The sequence below is a fragment of the Pleurotus ostreatus genome (genome assembly GCF_014466165.1).
Source record: "Pleurotus ostreatus strain PC9 chromosome Unknown scaffold_7, whole genome shotgun sequence".
Classification (NCBI taxonomy): Eukaryota; Fungi; Basidiomycota; class Agaricomycetes; order Agaricales; family Pleurotaceae; genus Pleurotus; species Pleurotus ostreatus.
This window is the reverse complement of record NW_023503162.1, coordinates 2,524,025-2,541,938: the sequence shown is the minus strand read 5'-3', so window position 1 is coordinate 2,541,938 and position 17,914 is coordinate 2,524,025. Positions and strand designations below refer to the sequence as shown.

The window sequence follows — 17,914 nt, the reverse complement described above, 5'->3', positions numbered from 1 at the left end:
CCAAAACAGGCTTGCGACGTGACAAGTCCGGCCCTCTTGGCCCACTGGATACGAGGTAGTGAGCATCAGTAACTGAGTCGATGCTGCGACTTACCGTGTTGAATACCTAAACAGCGCAACGAAAGTTGATTACCCGAGCTCCTGGATCGCGCAAGCGGCCACCAGACTTTACCTCAGGGTTGCATTCAAGAGGAATCCATTTCCCGGCAGAAGTCATATTTCAATGTCGTCCACACAGTAGATGATGGTCGAGCCCAAGGTGAGCCCCAAAATGCTGTTGCAGTGGAGAACACCACAGAAATCGATCATTTAGATAAGATCATCTTTGCCCCTAAATCGATCATTTTTCCTCCTCACCTCCATGTCCCAGAGCAATTTCTTCCCATCCATCGGCGCAGTTGCTGAGAAAGCCGATAATGCACCAGAGAATGTGCAGGCAAAGCCGGACAAAGAGTCGGATGCTACGCCAGCACGGGAGATTGAGTCGCTTTGTATGAAATGTGGAGAGCAAGTGCGTTTTTGTAGTGATAGTGTTGTTAAGTGATATGGCTTACTGATTCGAAGGAGCACTAGTAGGGTATCACTCGTATGCTCCTTACGTCGATACCGTACTTTCGAGAAGTCATCGTTATGTCGTTCCGATGCGAACATTGCGGGGCGACGAACAACGAAGTGCAGTCTGCAGGGGAAATCAGGCGTATGCTAATATTCTCATATTATGAACGGCTCAATATTAACGTGATCATAGCTGAGGGAATATCATATACCGTCCGTGTCCTCGCCCGTCCGGACTTGAATCGCCAGATCGTTCGTTCAGCGACTTGCGACATTGCTATCCCTGAATACCAGCTCACGTTACCCGCATCGTCTCGAGGACAGCTTACCACCGTCGAGGGCCTCATCCGAGACGTCGTTGCCGATCTCAGCCTCGACCAACCCGTCCGGAAATACCAAGACCCCGAAAGCTACGCCAAAATCCAGGCGCTGATCGCCCAGCTCAAGGAAATCCTAGCGGATGAGGAGAACGATGACGACGACGATAAGGATGGGGAGAAGCCGGGAGTCGTAGTGCTCAGACATGCCGCTGACAAGGACAATATTCCTATGCCGCCATTCACGATCAAGCTCGACGATCCGTCTGGGAACTCGTTCATCGAGTTCGTTGGGAGTATGGCTGATCCGAAGTGGACTATGAAGACCTACCCTCGAACGCTCCAGCAGAATATTGATTTGGGCTTGGTAGCGGATGAGGGGAAAGAACCGAGCAAGGAGGTGGAAACGATTGGCGGGGACGGGGTGAATGAAGAGATATTCGTTTTCCATGGGACGTGCTCGAGTTGCGGGCACCCGTTGGATACCATGATGAAGAAGGTCAACATACCCTACTTCAAGGACATTATAATCATGTCCACGAACTGCGACCGGTGCGGGTACCGAGACAACGAGGTCAAGTCTGGCTCAGCAATCTCCGAGCAGGGCAAGCGGATAACGTTGAAAGTTGAGGATAAGGAGGATCTCAGCCGAGATATCCTCAAGGTTGGTCCTTTGCTCCATAACACATAATATCTTTCTCATACCTTGGTACACTAGAGCGAAACAGCAGGCTTGACAATCCCCGAGATCGACCTGGTGCTGTCACATGGAACTCTGGGTGGACGATTTACGACGCTGGAGGGTATATTGGAACAAGTGTACGAGGAATTATCAGAGAAGGTGTTCGCGGGGGACTCGAAGGATGCAAAAGACGGCAACTCCTTCGAAGACTTCCTGAAGAACCTCAAAGAGGTATGTTACTTATCGTTCCCTTCCATCGAGTCATAATCAACCGGCCACAGGTCAAGAACGCCGAGCGACCGTTTACGCTGATCCTCGACGACCCTCTCGCCAACTCATACGTGCAGAACTTGTACGCGCCCGACCCAGACCCAAATATGGAAGTCGAGATGTACGACCGCACGTTTGAGCAGAACGAAGAACTAGGGTTGAATGATATCAAAGTCGAGGGGTATGACAACGACGTCGAGGCTGCAGGGGAGCGGAAAGCAGAGGAGGAAGTCGTAAAGCCATAGATCTGTATTATTTTTTATTCCATATTTTCTCCGATGCCCGCAAGCTGTTGCGCTGATTGAGGCCCCTGGGCAGGTTGGACCCGTAGTCACGTGTCCTTGCATTTGCTTCCGCGGGCAGGGGCTCGCCACTTTCAGGCTGTTCCTTTCCTCCAGGATTTGATGTCCATGGATCTCTTCAGACGGTTCTCTGCAAGACCAACGCCCGTTAAAACTAATCATGCACAGGCGCACACGGACACCAAACCGCTTCCAGCGCCCGCAAGGAACACCCAGCCCCAGCCGCGATATAAATTCTCTCCTTTCTCAGGAAGATCTATGTCGCAAGGCTTGTGGTGAGTACTCAAGCTCGCTACCCTGCGAAGCTTATATTAAGGGCCCGATATTGCACGATTGCATAGGTGCGCCCAAGATTTCATGTTAGGAGTGGGGATGGTCATCATCCAACCTGAGACAGAAAAAGTAGTGGTATGATAATCCCCCCAAGCGCATAGGATGTTTCGCTAACGCTGAGATACTACAGCTATGCTACGATTCTAGGCGGAAACACTATTTCTTCCCGAAAGGAAGGAAGGATGCAGGAGAGGCGATGGAAACAGCCGTCTTGCGCGAGGCTTATGAGGAGGTTTGTTCAGTCACATTGGAGGGCTATTGCTGTTACTGATATACAGCGTCGCAAGTCAGGTTTTCGCGCGACCTTCCTACCACTTTACACCCCATCGCATGCTCCCATACCCCCGCAGGACCTTGACATAGCATGGTCAGACAATCCAATTAAATCTTCGGAGCCATTCTTCGTCTCTACAAAGACATATAATCCACCCTCTAGTCTCAATCCCTTCACAAAGTACGAAGTTGACACCTCCCGGGTGTACTTCATCCATTGGTACGTCGGCCAAATACCAGCTAACGCTGTGCGTGATCAACTTTCTCTGCAAATTGAAGTTCAACAATAAACAATTGCTTGTTGTGTGCGCTAATAAATAGGTTAGAGAGGAGGGAACAGGGATGCCCGACGAGCAGAGCTATACCTCCCATTTGTTCTCATTCGAAGAAGCTTTCCAAAAACTCGACGTGGATTCGCAGAAAATTCTCAGATATGCCTGGTTTCTATTTCAGGAAACCACACAGTATGATAAGATGTTCGTTCAGTAGCTCACTCCATGCCCTGCAATTATTTGTCCTGTATTGATAGCCACTGTTGTCTGTAAATTATTCAATCCACATGACGTTTTACTAGTAGCGACCCGATAGCAGGCAGTATATTGAAGACTTACGCACCGCTGAATTTTGGCAAAGGCGGGAACCAGAGTGAGAGAGGTGAGCAGGAGGATTTACTTTGCCGTTCGCGGGCGAGGTCCGAATGTCGTGGGGGTCAACACAGAAGACAGTGACCAAAGGCCCTCATATCCAATGCACGGTAGTCTCACGTAGAATGCACGTCGAACGCAACTGTAAGCTAACATCCACTCACCGCGATTTCGCCTTTCAGGAGGGCGTCGTTGTCACCGCCCTTGTCGCATTCGTCGATCGTGTCCTGAGGATGCGAGGCGCCTCCCATGGCCCGGCGCGTACTAGTAGCGGGCGCGTTGAACGGTGTCATTTTAGCCTACGCATGCATCGCCGTTTGACCTTACCTTGGAGGGAGAATTGATCCGGCGTGTCAGTAGTAGTCAGTGGACGGTTGCGCAAGGGTAGCGTAAGCAGGATGTTCCAGGGTGTTGGGTGGGGCCTATCGTTGGGTAGTATGGATAACGCCACGCTGACAGTGTCGCGATAGATAATTTGTGCTCTCCGCGACCCCCACAGGACTTCAAGCCTCGACTTCAAGGTCTCAAGATTAACGCGCCAGTCACAAGACCTCAGGACGACAGTGAAGACAAGAGGACAGGGATAGGGGGGGAGGGGAGGAAGGGGAGGATGAGGAAGAGAGGGACGGGCCCCGGATATCAGGTGCGTTGTGCTCCTTTCCGTGGACGACGGTGTTGACAGTATTCTGGAGGGCAGGCTATTGCCTCGTTATCAACCTCAACAAGGCCTCAAGGCCTCAAGACTAGCCACAGCCTCAAGCGAAGGCCCGCCCAGTTCTACTTTTGTCGCATGTCGCTTGCTGCCATGTATATTCTTGTAACATAGATTTACTGCTTGCGTATCGTCCGGGGCTTTGTAGTGCTATTCAAGTCGGGGAAAAGGACACTATTCGTGAGCCTAGCCTATCAAAGATTGCGTTCATGCAATGGTCCTAAGCTTGATGAAACTCATCTCTTCTGCTGCCCTGAAAACATAGCAATCAGCTTCGAGTTGGGGAGACGACGGGTGACTGTCGCTGACTTTTGATGGACACATTTATCAGTCTTCTTCCTGCTGCACAGTCGTAGAGCAGTAATTCGGTGTGATAATGAGACAAATAGTCCACCTTCAATGGAAAAGGCTCACCGACTGTCATCCTCTCGTTGTTGCCCAGTCGAGAGGTTGACCGCCATGAGCGCCGGGGCACTTGAAGTTGGATTATGTAAGGTGGCGGGGTTCCAGATTTGGGCAAGGTCGGCATCAGGGAGGCGCTCTACAGCAATTTCTGCAAGTTGATCTCCTCAGCTTGGATTGACGAATGCGCCCGGAAAATAAACTGTAGCATCACGACGCGTATATAGGTTGGTCACGTTGCACAATGCGGTTCACTTCCCAAACGACTCAGACCTTGGGCTTGAGTCCCCCGTTAGGTGCGTGGCCGACGTTCGTCTCTAGGACCAAGCCCTCCTTTTCCCCTTCTAGCGATACCATCTTCCCCGCTGTCGCCTTTTTTCGCTGTCTATCAGTAACTGCGACGAGCGAGCGTGGGTGATTGCGACGAAAGCTTCCATTTCAGATACCCGTACAATGCATCATGAACGAGAATAGTCGCGCAATGCACGGAATCAAATGTTTACGATTTCTGGTGTCGATGGATCGAAGCCAATGGTGCGGCGCCAATCCAGTAGCACTCGTTCTTCAACCGGAATTCGAAGCTGATGGGATGTCGAGCAACAGGACGGGATGTCAATCTGCAACTGCAAATACTGATAGAATCGCGGTCATCCCCTAGAATGAATAGTCTAACAACGGCGTGTCAAGTATCGATTCAACTTCTACTACTACGAATCACAACGATGGCCTAACCTGTGCTCCACGCTGGAGACTCTAGTATAAAACTGGCTTGTCGAACTCTTAGGTAGACCAACATTCTACGTCTTCAACGTCTCTTCTACCTCAACGAATCACGACTTATACGCATTCTAACCTAATTAACGATTATCAACCATGAAATTCTCCGCTATTTTCATCTTCACGATTGCTTACGCGACCCAAGTTCTCGCTCTTCCTACTGGAATCGACGCGGATGGCCAACTTGTCGAGGTAACATCCATATTGATCCGATTTCCTTGTTTATTGTCTCATGATGTCGGATTTCTCTAGCGTCATTATTCTGAGGCTCCATCAAAGCACGAGACAAAGCACCCCAAGCCTTACAAGACCCATCATGTGTACCACCATCCCGTGAAGAGCACTCACGCACCTCATGTCCCCCCCGCGCACACTTATGTGCCCCCTGCGCACACTTACGTTTCTCCTGCTCACACTTACGTCCCTCCTGCTCATACGTATGATTCACCATCAAATACCTACGTTCCACCCCCCAACACCCATGTCCCGCCTGCTAACACCTACACCCCTCCCGCCCATACGTATATCCCGCCGAGTCCCCCTGCAAACACACACATCCCGCCATCTCACACATACCTCCCCCCCGCTGACACATATGTCCCTCCTGCTCACACATACATCCCGCCGGCCCCCACATATACTCCACCTAGTCCAAGCACCTACGTTCCTCCCAAAAGCACTCACGCCACGTACACTCCTCCTGGCCCTACCCACGTGCCTCCTCCTCCTCCCAAAGACGACTGCTCTGCTGTATACAAGGCGACGTTCCTTCAGCGCGCCTACAGCGGCGGCGCAACCGACCACTTCTACACCACCAACGCCAACGAGATGACCAACGCCGTTTCCCACCTAGGCTATACGAAGGAAGCGCATGCGGCGAAGGTGTACAATGCGGAGGAGGCGGGTACAATTCCCCTCTACCGCCTGTTCAGCCCCTCTGCGGGGGATCATTTCTACACGATTTCGGCTGGGGAGAGGGACAACGCAGCGAAGGCGCTTGGGTACAAGAGCGAAGGTGTCGCGGCGTACATCTACCCGAACCAGATCTGCGGGAGTGTTCCCTTGTACAGACTCTACAGCCCATCGGCCGCGGACCACTTCTACACAATTTCGAAGAGCGAGGCTAATAACGCTGCTTCCAAGCTCGGATACGCGAATGAAGGAGTCGCTGGATACGTTCTTCCCCCTCACTAAGGTTTGGCCTATCTCATCTCCCGCGGGCACCCGCTCAACCAATGCTTTCAGCGCGTCGCCGATAGTTATAGTTTGCAGACCCCCTGACTTACACTTAGGATCCTTTTAATGATTTGCCTCCAGATTGCCGTTTGGATGTGATATCCCACGTACTTGATTTTTCACCGTTCGTTTTGCGCTTGAATTTGACACCAGCGATAACGTTGATTACGCTAGAATCGTTTTCTTGTACAGCGCCTTCCCACTTTGTTCGTACTTTATATGATTTCATGTTTTGACTAGTAGATGCGGGCGGCTCGGCAACTTCAGCAACATGCCTTTGAAGCTCGAGGTCCCTTCAAGTTGACAACGTTGACAGCTGAAGCAAGCATTACTGACGCCAAACGCCTGAAACCCGCCTCGAGTGCCATTCCTTCCGTACGTTTATGAAGGCCGGGAGTGTGGGAGTGTCCCCTTCTACATTCTCTTCAGCACTTCTGCGTCAGACCACTTCTACACGACTTTGGAGATGGAAGCTGGATAAGGATATTTGATATATTCTCCTGTTATGATGAGGCGGCTTTCGCGGGCGGCGACTTCCTTCACAAAGAATTCTGCACCTCGCGCCGATTTCGTTTGCCTTGTGAACCAATGGATTTGGATTACTACGCACCAGACACTTTACATCACCGACCACTCACTGGGATACGGATTAAAATTGTTAGGATGATTTATAGCATGTATATCACTGGATTTCACCGATATCGTCCTTTCGCTTGCGTCGACTTGGTTGGTCTACGATCGAACTCGCAATGATGTGCAGGAAGTTCAAGACTCGCTGACGGCTACAAGTGCTCATGGTGACATCGGAATCGGGATAAATTAGACGCGAGTACAAAAACAAGAAACGAGTTTAGAGAAGAAACTTCAACTCTTCGGGGATTGTACGGGTATACGATCACTGCGCCGTGAACTCGCTGATGGACTCCCAAAAACTATATGGATGCATAAGGTGAGATGATGGGGATGTCCTCGGGATCTCGACTTACGCGCATCTCTCCAGAAGAGCGGGGTCAGTCGTCTCCGGGCGTATGACCAGCTGGCCGTCCTCGGTCCGGTTGAACAACATCTCCGTATTCGTTGGCGCGTAGGGCTCCCAGGGTGGAGTGATGTTGTTTTCGTCATATTTGATGTTCGGGTCGAAATGGAGGGCAAAGTCTAAGAATGACTGCGAGAACGAGGTAATGAACTCGGTGTTGTTGAATAATCTGGGACCGAGGCTACATTCGTAACGCTTGAATTGTCTCCGCCGCCGGTAATGGTGATGAGTGGATCGAAGTAGAATGGCAAGTCATCCTCGTGGTATGACGGCGGTATGGCAAATATCCCCTATAAGCGAGACGTGCCATCAGCAAGGATGACTGATTGCGTCAGACATGCTACCCACCCTGTAAGCACCTGGAGAGGCTCGCAACAAGTGATATGAAGGACAAACAAAGATAGCTAACGGCTGGCCTCAGTGCGATTCAGTACGTGGACTGGCACTCACATTCGCCCATGATCAGATTCGCCTGTTCAGCCGGGGATCCTAAATTGGCGTACAAACTTGCGATGACAACGCTCTGTGCCGGCGTGATACCAGGGAAGAGCTCTAGTGAGTATTGAGAGGATTTACCCGATGCCGCGGTAGTCTGATTCACGAAAAAGGGCCCCTTCATTGGCGTTAGATATTGCGAGAAGAGCACGCTGCAAGTGTTCAAAATCAGTACTGGCGTTAGCAATGAAAGAGACAAGATCCATTGACCCTTCCCGAACGGAGAACCTCAGTTGGACGCCGCCTAATAAATTCCCCGTCGATGACTAGGACAGTGGTCCAAGTACCAAAGAAGCCGCCGTGGACAATCTGGGCATTAACAGGTTGGAGGATAGACGAGTTAGTAGCCCTCAGACAGGCAAGAGTATCGGCCGCGGTATTGCAGCTACCCGAAAATGCATTAATACCATGCGACGAGCTTTATATTGATGTGGTCTCACCCGGTTCCAGTCAATACGGACGAGTAAATCGACTAGAAATGCCCTTAGTAACGCGAGGAAAGAACATTAGGGGGAAGACAAACCTCTGGGACTGTGTCGTTGTAAAGGTACTGGGAAGGAAGGAATGTCGAACTTGTGATTCCTGCCTTAAACAGAGGGGGACATTGTGGTGGGGGCGTCGTAGCATTCAGAACTCCGCTGGTGCGAGCGACAAGAGGCTGAGGTGCCTGCCAATGGGGCGTGCGCGATCATGTAGAAACAAGAACCCACTGACAATTCCGACTCTACATCACTTAGCATCCCGCAGAGATCAAGTCAGTCGCATCCAGCATTGGCATGGCAAGCAGCGGGCCCAAAGCGTAGGGAGAAAACCTAAATAGTTGTATTGTCATAAGATCACCCCAGCGATGTCCGGCTGCCGAGAAGAGGGCAAACTGACAGTACAAAGCATCGTGCTTACACGTCAAACTTGGGAGAAAGGTGCAACTGGTAACAAGGACAAAAGTAGGTTCAGGCCTGTCGGACTGCTGGGAGGGGCGGTTGGTTGGCGCCGACTTTTTGGGGTGTATCCAACTGTTGAGCGTTGAGCCTTAAACGATACGCTTTCGGACAAGGAGGACGAGGACTCACATCTACGCGAACGGTTGGTTGTTTGACGGGCGTAGAGCAAGAGAGTCGCTCGAATGCCGTGAAGGTTGCCGCATTGTAGAAGAGAAACCAAGCTTGAAGGAAGGGGCAAGGAGGGGTCGTGTCTTCCGCATTTATGATTTATGTGTGCAAGATGAAAGTTGGACGGAAACGACACAGCGTTACTCTAATATGAGTACAGAGAATGACGATAGAAAACATAGACATAGTGTAGGAGGCAAGAGTTAATTTCACGCTGAGATGTGAATGTCCTTTAACTTCTCCAAGGCGGCATCTCGCGCGTTCATTCGGGCTGCCCACTCTCTAGCTTCGCTGGGAGAAAGGACGCGAGGAACTGTTCGATAAGTATTGAGCCAAAGACAAACGTGGCAAATATGTAGTACACGCACGCTTTTGCTTCCACCGCCAGTGGATGGGGTCTAAATGCCACTGGGGTGGTTCACCGTTAAAGAATCTCTCTGCAATTTTGTCAATTGCGCCGGGTTGAGGACGAAGGATACCAATTCTATTGTCGCCGACACAGAGCGCTAGATGTATGGTGCCGTCTGGTCGTAGAACGTCTGCGACTTCGAGACACTCATGGAGCTCCTCCGGGATATTGAAGTCTTGAATAATACCATCGACTATGCAGAAGATTGACTCCCACAGAGGCACGCCCTTGCCGTCTGGTTCCGAATATTGGATATATGCAGGAAACTCTTTTATAAGAAGTTCCAGTAGCTTGTCTTCGCCGACAGCCCACCCAAGATGGAACATCGGAGGTAGAAAATGGGGGTCCCGAGAACCGAGCAGACAGGGATGTATGTCCCTGATGGATATTGGTGTCTTCTTGCAGAGCTGCTTTTCATCCTAGACGAGATCGGTGAGAAGGGGCAAAGGAAGTGGGAAGACAGAACATTACCCCCTGCTGGTATGTTGTGCCATTGGGCGGGGAGAAAGGGAAAGACTTTGGTACGAGCATAACTGGTCGTTTATGCATGTCGATGGTCGTGGTTAATGTCGAGGGACTTGTAATGTATTTAACGGTTTTCAAATTTCAACATCCACGTGATCAACTAATAGCTATTGTTCGAAGTCCCCATTCTTCCCCAGCGCCAGGCTCCTAGAACCAGAGCGACTCGTATCGCTCGAATGAGCTCATTCGGTTTTTAATACGACTACACGTGGGAAAAGACAAACAAGGACAAAGAGTAGCTAAGAGCTCAAACTCGCGATAGAGCGGCTGGCAAGACTGTCATAGACGCCGGAGTTAGTCGGTGACAGGGTGGTCACAAAGGGTTTTGATTGATTTGCAGATAAGTAGTAGATGGGAATGACCTAACTAATTGGGATAGTGATCGGGCTTAACAAGGCTATAGGCTACTAAGAGTACGTGGTAAGTATGGAGTGCTTAGTGTAACGGTATCGCGTCACGAGGTGAAGTATTTTGCACTGCTGAGGTCGTGAGTTCGATTTTCGAAGAGGTCACTTTTTGCTCTGACCGTTTTTGAAAGATCCTGACTGAGACATACACACACTAACTGAAGGTCAGCCATTGGCAAGCTAAATTCATTAATGAGATGCGCAGAGACACTTAAAAAAGCGCACAACAAAAAGTGACCTCTTCGAAAATCGAACTCACGACCTCAGCAGTGCAAAATACTTCACCTCGTGACGCGATACCGTTACACTAAGCACTCCATACTTACCATGTACTCTTAGTAGCCTATAGCCTTGTTAAGCCCGATCACTATCCCAATTAGTTAGGTCATTCCCATCTACTACTTATCTGCAAATCAATCAAAACCCTTTGTGACCACCCTGTCACCGACTAACTCCGGCGTCTATGACAGTCTTGCCAGCCGCTCTATCGCGAGTTTGAGCTCTTAGCTACTCTTTGTCCTTGTTTGTCTTTTCCCACGTGTAGTCGTATTAAAAACCGAATGAGCTCATTCGAGCGATACGAGTCGCTCTGGTTCTAGGAGCCTGCCCCAGCGCCATTGTTCTTATGTTTTCTGGATAACGCAGGCTACTATTGTTCCGGCTGTCGTCGCATTGATCATTCGTTCATTATTCGAAATGGGGGCTGTATAAGGCCCGCCCCATTGTCATTTTTAATTGAATGAATATAAAAGCGGAACCTGGGGACACCGCAACGGTAAACTCTAGCATGGCTGCATCCCCGCCCCTTCAACTTTCATTCAATCTGGGTAGCAAGTGGCCCAAGGATGTTCAGATCAACAATGAAGACCATGTTGAGACGAAGCTCGTGATGTACAATCAACTTAGCCTGCAAACACGCGAGGCTCCTTGGTATGGCCTTTTGGTTGGGACGATAATGCCCCATCTGCGTGCCATCTACTCGAGCGCATCTGGCAATGTCAAACTTGACACGTATCCGCAATACGAACTCCACTATGCCACAGATTATACTCCTGACGACCTTGATAAGATACGGGATCCCTGTAAGGGGACACTCCTATTTTCTCCTTTTCCCCCTGTCCCGTCCCCTTCCTCCTTGTTCCTTTCCCTTTTCTTTCATTCCCTTTCCTTTCCCTTCGCCCCCTTACCTTCCCGCTTCCCTTCCGTTCACTCCCTCCGCATCCGAGCCCCGTCCGGTGACTCCGAAGTCTTCCCGCGCTTCGGACTCGCCTCGGACTCGCTCGGACGCTTCGGATACGCTCGGACTCGTAGATACACTTCGGGGCTCGTCCGGGCTACCTCCATCTTCCTTTCCCACTTCGTTATTCCTTGTCCCCACTCCCCCAGGTCGCTGGCACGGCTCCTGTACATTCCCCTTCCACTTCATTATCACATGCCCCCTCGTACCTTGTGATATTCGTTCGTACCTGTGGCTGGTGTACTGTACAGTTACCCTTCATTCCTCCCACGCTACTACAGTATATACTTCGCTTCCTAGCATGGAGAATCCCCATCCTGTTCTCTTTGGATTCTCCCTCTGCTAGGTGAGCAGCTCTCTCATGTATTGTAGTTAGTCTTATTCATTTCTTTGGATTCTCCCTCTGCTAGGTTTGCACTGTGCGGCCATCTTGAGGTTGCCCTTACAGCAGAACAGGATCTCCCATCCTGGCACCAGAGCCCTACGGAAAACGTCCTGCGCCACTCCGGACTCGTTCCCGACGTCTCTCCGGTTTTGCGGACATTCCGGACGCTCTCCTGCTACTCCCACCCACCTCTGAGGACCCAAGGAACTCTATCCCTCGCTCCCCTGACGACTCCGAAATGCCGGGCGCTTCCAGCCAGATCCCGCCATCCGAGCCAGTCGCTTCAGGATCGGACTCCGAGACTTTGCAGACCTTGTGGGCTCAGACGTACGAACACCAAACCCAAATCAGCTCCATCCACGATACACTCGCCCAGATCGAAGGGCTCCTCTTAACACCCCGTCCGACTAATCCGAAAACGACTCCGGACTCCGAGCCGAGGGGCACCGAAGCCTCCCAGCACGCCCCGAGTCGATCCGAAATCACCCCGCGTTCCCGTTTGAAGCCCGCCTCTCCCCCGATCTTCGACGGAAACCGCAAGGATGGTCGCGCATTCTACAACGCGTGCTCCATCTACTTCCAGCTCTGTCCGGACCACTTTCCGACCGAGCAGGCCAAAATCCTCTGGTGTCTCTCCTTCTTCCAGAAGGATCGCGCCAAGGAGTACGCGGACATGGTGCTCCGGAGTCCGAAGGATCCGTACTTCGAATCCTGGGCCGCCTTTGCGACCGAATTCCGGACTCGCTTCCTTCCGGATCGGGAACGCGAAGCCGCCATGCTCAAACTGGAGTCCACCCGGTACCACCAAGGGCGTCGGACTTTCCAGGAATACCTCGACGAGTTCCGGGACCTTGTAGACCAGTCCGGATACTCCGAGGGCTCCAACATCACGATGAAGTTCCGCCGCGGATTGGACTCCATCATCCAGAGCCGCGTTGCCGAGTCCGCAGACTGTCCGGACGAGGATGACTTCGAAGGATGGTACAAGGCAGCGCAGCGGGTTGCTGACAACCGCGCCGCCAACCAGTCTTTCCACTTCGGTGTGCACTCCGGAAACTCCAGACACTCCGGATCTCTCGTCCGACCAACAGCCAACTCCGGAGTCGCTCGCACTCCTGCGGGTGTACTTCCCACGCCTCGGACTCAGCTCCCGCCTCTGCAACCCCGCTTCCAACCTCTGCCTCCTCCGAAGGCTCTCTCACCCGGCGTCCCCATGGACGTCGACCACACCCGCTCCCGACCCGCCGCTTCGCAGCTCTGCTACCGATGCGGCAAACCCGGTCACATGTCCCGGGAGTGCCCACTCCGGTACGACGTCCGGTTCATGACCACCGAGGAGCGGATGTCCGCCATCGAAGATCTCCTGACCGCGGCCGATGTTGTAGAAAGTGCGGGGACCTCGGAAGGAATAGACGATGAGGGAACGGCCCCGGTTGAGGAATCGGACACGGCGGATTTTGTCCGGACCAACGAGTGACCAGTGCGACCTCGTTGGTAAATAACCGATTTGCTTGTCTTAGCGTAGACGAAATAGACGATTCCAATCACTCCGATGATTCGTCCAACGCTAAGCAAACGACTCCGGTTACAATCCGCACAATCCGAAGGTTTCGCCCGCAGTGGGAACGGCGGCTACCCAGTAGCTATAAGATCTCCGCGCTGCCCGGCAAGCTTTCGCTAGATATACCCGTTGAAGTGCAGAGCACGGATACACAACACCGATGCACCCTGCAGGCCCTGGTGGACTGCGGAGCCACCGGAGTCTTTATGCATCCGCGCTTTGCGGATGCTCATGGTTTCACCCGGCGCAAGCTGTCCGCTCTGATCCCGGTCTTCAATGTCGACGGATCACCAAACGAAAATGGGTCCATCTCCGAAGTCGTGGACCTTGTACTCCGGTTCAAGGATCACACGGAACGGATGCTGTTCGCGGTCACTAACATCGGACGGCAGGACATCATCCTCGGATACACCTGGCTTCGGAAGCACAACCCCGAGATCGACTGGCAGACGAAGGAGGTGACCATGAGCCGCTGTCCGTCCGGATGCGATACCTGTCGGAAGGAGTTCCGCCATGACAAGCTGACCCGACGCAAGGAGTCCGTACGACTCCGGGAGTGTCGTACGGGTCCGATGCCAATGGTCGAGGAACTGCACTCGGACGATCTTCCACAGCTTCAGGACTGCGAGGACGACGATGAGGACGATGAGGCCACAACTCCGGACGACTCTGGACTTGAGAAGGGCGACCGTATCTTCGCAGCCATTCCTCCTCCGACTCCGGAGTACCTTCGGAGTCTTCGGGAAGAGCACGTCCGAGCTTCGGAAACGGTCTCGCAACGCCTCGCATTGGCTTTCCAGCGCAACAAGCCCCACGATCCTCGGAACAGCGCAGTCCCGGACTTCCTCCGAGAATTCGAGGACGTCTTCGCGAAGGAGTCCTTTGATGAACTGCCCATGCCGCGTCCGTGGGATCACGCCATTGAGCTAGTGGACGGAGCGGAACCGACCTCTACCAAGTGCTACCCGCTGTCCCCCGCGGAGCAGAAACAGCTGGACGAGTTTCTGGAAGAAAACCTCCGGACTGGTCGGATCCGCCCCAGCAAGTCGCCCATGGCTGCCCCGGTGTTCTTTGTTAAGAAGAAGGATGGATCGCTCCGCTTGGTCCAGGACTACCGGAAGCTCAACAGCATGACGGTCAAGAATCGGTACCCGCTCCCGCTCATCTCGGACTTGGTGGATAAACTCCGGAACGCTCGCTACTTCTCCAAGCTCGACGTCCGGTGGGGTTTCAACAACGTCCGGATCAAGGAGGGCGACGAGTGGAAGGCCGCGTTCCGGACTACGCGCGGACTCTTCGAGCCGTTGGTAATGTTCTTCGGACTGACGAATAGCCCGTCTACCTTCCAGACCATGATGAACGACTTGTTCCGGGAGCTCATTACGGAAGGTGTGGTTATTATCTATCTGGACGACATCCTGATCTACACCAAAACGCGCGAAGAGCATCGTCGGGTTCTCAAGCGGGTCCTGGAGATCCTCCAGCGGAACAAGCTCTTCCTCCGAGCAGACAAGTGCGAATTCGAGCAGACCAAGGTGGAGTATCTCGGAGTCGTCATCTCCGAGGGTAAGATCGAGATGGATCCGGTGAAGGTTTCCGGAGTCGCGGACTGGCCGACCCCTCGGACTCGGACTGAACTCCAATCCTTCCTCGGGTTCGTCAATTTCTACCGCCGCTTCATCAAGGACTACTCGCATATCGCTCGGCCTCTCTTCGACCTCACTTGCGCAAAGGAATGGCAGTGGAACGACTCCGCTCAGTCCGCGTTTCTTCGGATCAAGGAGCTGATCACTTCGGAGCCCGTTCTGGTCTTTCCGAAGGAGGATCGGCCGTACCGGGTTGAAGCGGACTCGTCGGATTACGCTACGGGTGCGGTCTTGTCGCAGCTGGATCCGGATGATGGTAAATGGCATCCTGTCGCATTCTACTCTAAAAGTCTACAGGCTGCGGAGCGGAACTATGAAATACACGACAAGGAGATGCTTTCAATCATCCGGGCACTCGAAGAATGGCGGCACTACCTGGAAGGCGCAGAGACTCCGTTTGAGATCTGGACGGACCACAAGAACCTGGAGTACTTCATCAAGGCCCAGAAACTCAATCGTCGTCAGGCCCGCTGGTCGCTATACCTCTCCCGCTTTGACTTCACTCTCCAGCATCGTCCGGGTCGGACAATGGGTAAGCCGGATGCTCTCTCGCGCCGCTCGGATCACTTGGATGGTAAGGATGACAACAAGGATGTGGTTTTACTTAAGCCGTCTTACTTTGCCGTCCGTGCCACGGGTGTCACTCTTGAAGGGGAGGAGAAGGATATCCTCACGGCTATCCGGACTGGAGTGCGGAATGCGAAGTTTGAAGACGCAGTGGCAAAGGCGGCAGAGGAGTTGAAGAAGGCCCAGGGCAGTCGCAAGACAGTCCGGAGCGCGGAATGGTCTCAATCGGACGGACTCCTGATGTTCCGGGGTAAGATCTACGTTCCGGACTCACCGGACTTGCGTCGGACTATTGTAGCCCAGCACCACGACACTAAGGTCGCAGGACACGCCGGCAGATGGAAGACCCTCGAGCTCGTTTCGCGCAGCTACTGGTGGCCCAACATGTCCCGGTACGTCGGATCCTACACCCGCCATTGCGACCTTTGTCTCCGGACGAAGGCCCAAAGGCATCCGCCCATGGGTGAACTCCATCCGCTTCCCATTCCGGATGAATGCTGGGATCGTCTGAGTGTTGACTTCATCGTCGAGCTTCCGGAGTCCGATGGATTTGATGCTGTCATGAACGTGGTCGACTCCGTAAGCAAACGCGCCCACTTCATTCCGACTCACACCACAGTGTCCGCCCTCGGATCCGCGAACCTGTACCTGCAGAACGTCTGGAAGCTGCACGGACTCCCTCGGTCTGTTGTGTCCGACCGGGGTCCGCAATTCGTCGCAGAGTTCACCCGAGAAGTCTACCGGATGCTCGGAATCAAGCTGGCTGCCTCCACTGCGTACCACCCTCAGTCCGACGGACAGACGGAACGGACCAACCAGGAACTCGAGTCCTATCTCCGGATCTTCGTCGGAGAGCGTCAGGATGACTGGGCTCGCCTCCTACCTATGGCGGAGTTTGCGTACAACAACCGGGTCCACGCGTCCACTCAGCAGTCGCCCTTCCTCCTGGATACTGGCCGTCATCCTCGCCTCGGGTTCGAACCTCACCAACCACCATCTCGGATGGAGTCCGCAAACGAGTTCGTAGACCGGATGAAGTCCGCAGTTGATGAAGCTCAGTCTGCATTGGTCAAGGCTCAGGACGACATGAAGCGTTACTATGATCAGCGTCGGACTCCTGCTCCGGAGTACCATCCGGGTGACAAGGTCTGGCTGGACTCGTCGGACATCAACCTTGCCCGACCCTCTCGGAAACTCGGACATGCACGACTCGGTCCTTACAAGGTCGTCCGGAAGGTTGGCAAGGCAGCGTACCGACTCCAGCTCCCTCCGGGCTTATCCCGTCTCCATCCCGTCTTCCCCGTGGTCAAACTCTCCCCCTTCGTTCCGGACCCCATCCCGGGTAGACGCCCTGTCGCTCCGCCACCTCCGCAGCTCGTTGACGGAGAAGAGGAGCATGAGGTAGAAGAGGTCCGGAATAGCAGACGATTCGGTCGGGTCCTGAAGTATCTGGTGCGCTGGCGAGGCTATGGTATCGAGCACGACTCCTGGGAGCCCGCGAGCAACCTCCAGCATGCTGCCCGGAAGGTCAAGGACTTCCATGATCGTCATCCGGATGCAGTACGCGTACTCCGGACGAGTCCGGTGAGTCCGACGACTGCTCTACCTCTCCGGATGACTCCTGCAGCACTGGACCAGTCCTGGGAGCGTTGGCGTAGTCGGAAGGCTCCGGGCTCCGCGCAGTCATATTTCGACATCTTCTCGCAGCAGTCCGGGGTCTCCGGGTTGGTGAATTCATGGCGCGGCAGGCAGGAATCTTCGCGTCGGGTCGCCGCAACCTTGAAGGGGGGGTGATGTAAGGGGACACTCCTATTTTCTCCTTTTCCCCCTGTCCCGTCCCCTTCCTCCTTGTTCCTTTCCCTTTTCTTTCATTCCCTTTCCTTTCCCTTCGCCCCCTTACCTTCCCGCTTCCCTTCCGTTCACTCCCTCCGCATCCGAGCCCCGTCCGGTGACTCCGAAGTCTTCCCGCGCTTCGGACTCGCCTCGGACTCGCTCGGACGCTTCGGATACGCTCGGACTCGTAGATACACTTCG

General features: G+C 53.3%; 4 protein-coding genes across 4 annotated transcripts; 3 read left to right on the top strand and 1 right to left on the bottom strand.

Moving 5' to 3' along the window:
- Window positions 1-361: 361 nt before the first annotated feature.
- ZPR1_2 (nucleolar zinc-finger protein) lies at window positions 362-2,069 on the top strand (the record flags this gene model as incomplete). Its single annotated transcript, XM_036779610.1, has 5 exons — window positions 362-511; window positions 577-697; window positions 749-1,536; window positions 1,591-1,785; window positions 1,836-2,069. 5 exons carry the CDS (start codon window positions 362-364, stop codon window positions 2,067-2,069), a joined length of 1,488 nt encoding a protein of 495 aa, XP_036628999.1.
- Window positions 2,070-2,483: 414 nt separating this feature from the next.
- On the top strand, window positions 2,484-3,221 carry PC9H_010115 (uncharacterized protein; the record flags this gene model as incomplete). The annotated part of the gene is made up of 3 exons (XM_036779609.1): window positions 2,484-2,534; window positions 2,590-2,691; window positions 3,054-3,221. The coding sequence occupies 3 exons, from the start codon at window positions 2,484-2,486 to the stop codon at window positions 3,219-3,221; spliced, it is 321 nt and encodes a 106-aa protein (XP_036628998.1).
- A 2,142-nt stretch (window positions 3,222-5,363) lies between these two features.
- PC9H_010114 (uncharacterized protein) lies at window positions 5,364-6,461 on the top strand (the record flags this gene model as incomplete). Its single annotated transcript, XM_036779608.1, has 2 exons — window positions 5,364-5,459; window positions 5,520-6,461. The coding sequence occupies 2 exons, from the start codon at window positions 5,364-5,366 to the stop codon at window positions 6,459-6,461; spliced, it is 1,038 nt and encodes a 345-aa protein (XP_036628997.1).
- A 937-nt stretch (window positions 6,462-7,398) lies between these two features.
- PC9H_010113 (uncharacterized protein) lies at window positions 7,399-10,101 on the bottom strand (the record flags this gene model as incomplete). Its single annotated transcript, XM_036779607.1, has 12 exons — window positions 7,399-7,435; window positions 7,490-7,668; window positions 7,725-7,829; window positions 7,888-7,943; window positions 7,990-8,091; window positions 8,141-8,186; window positions 8,245-8,419; window positions 8,475-8,506; window positions 8,558-8,672; window positions 9,357-9,456; window positions 9,512-9,971; window positions 10,024-10,101. 12 exons carry the CDS (start codon window positions 10,099-10,101, stop codon window positions 7,399-7,401), a joined length of 1,485 nt encoding a protein of 494 aa, XP_036628996.1.
- Between the last annotated feature and the right edge of the window lie 7,813 nt (window positions 10,102-17,914).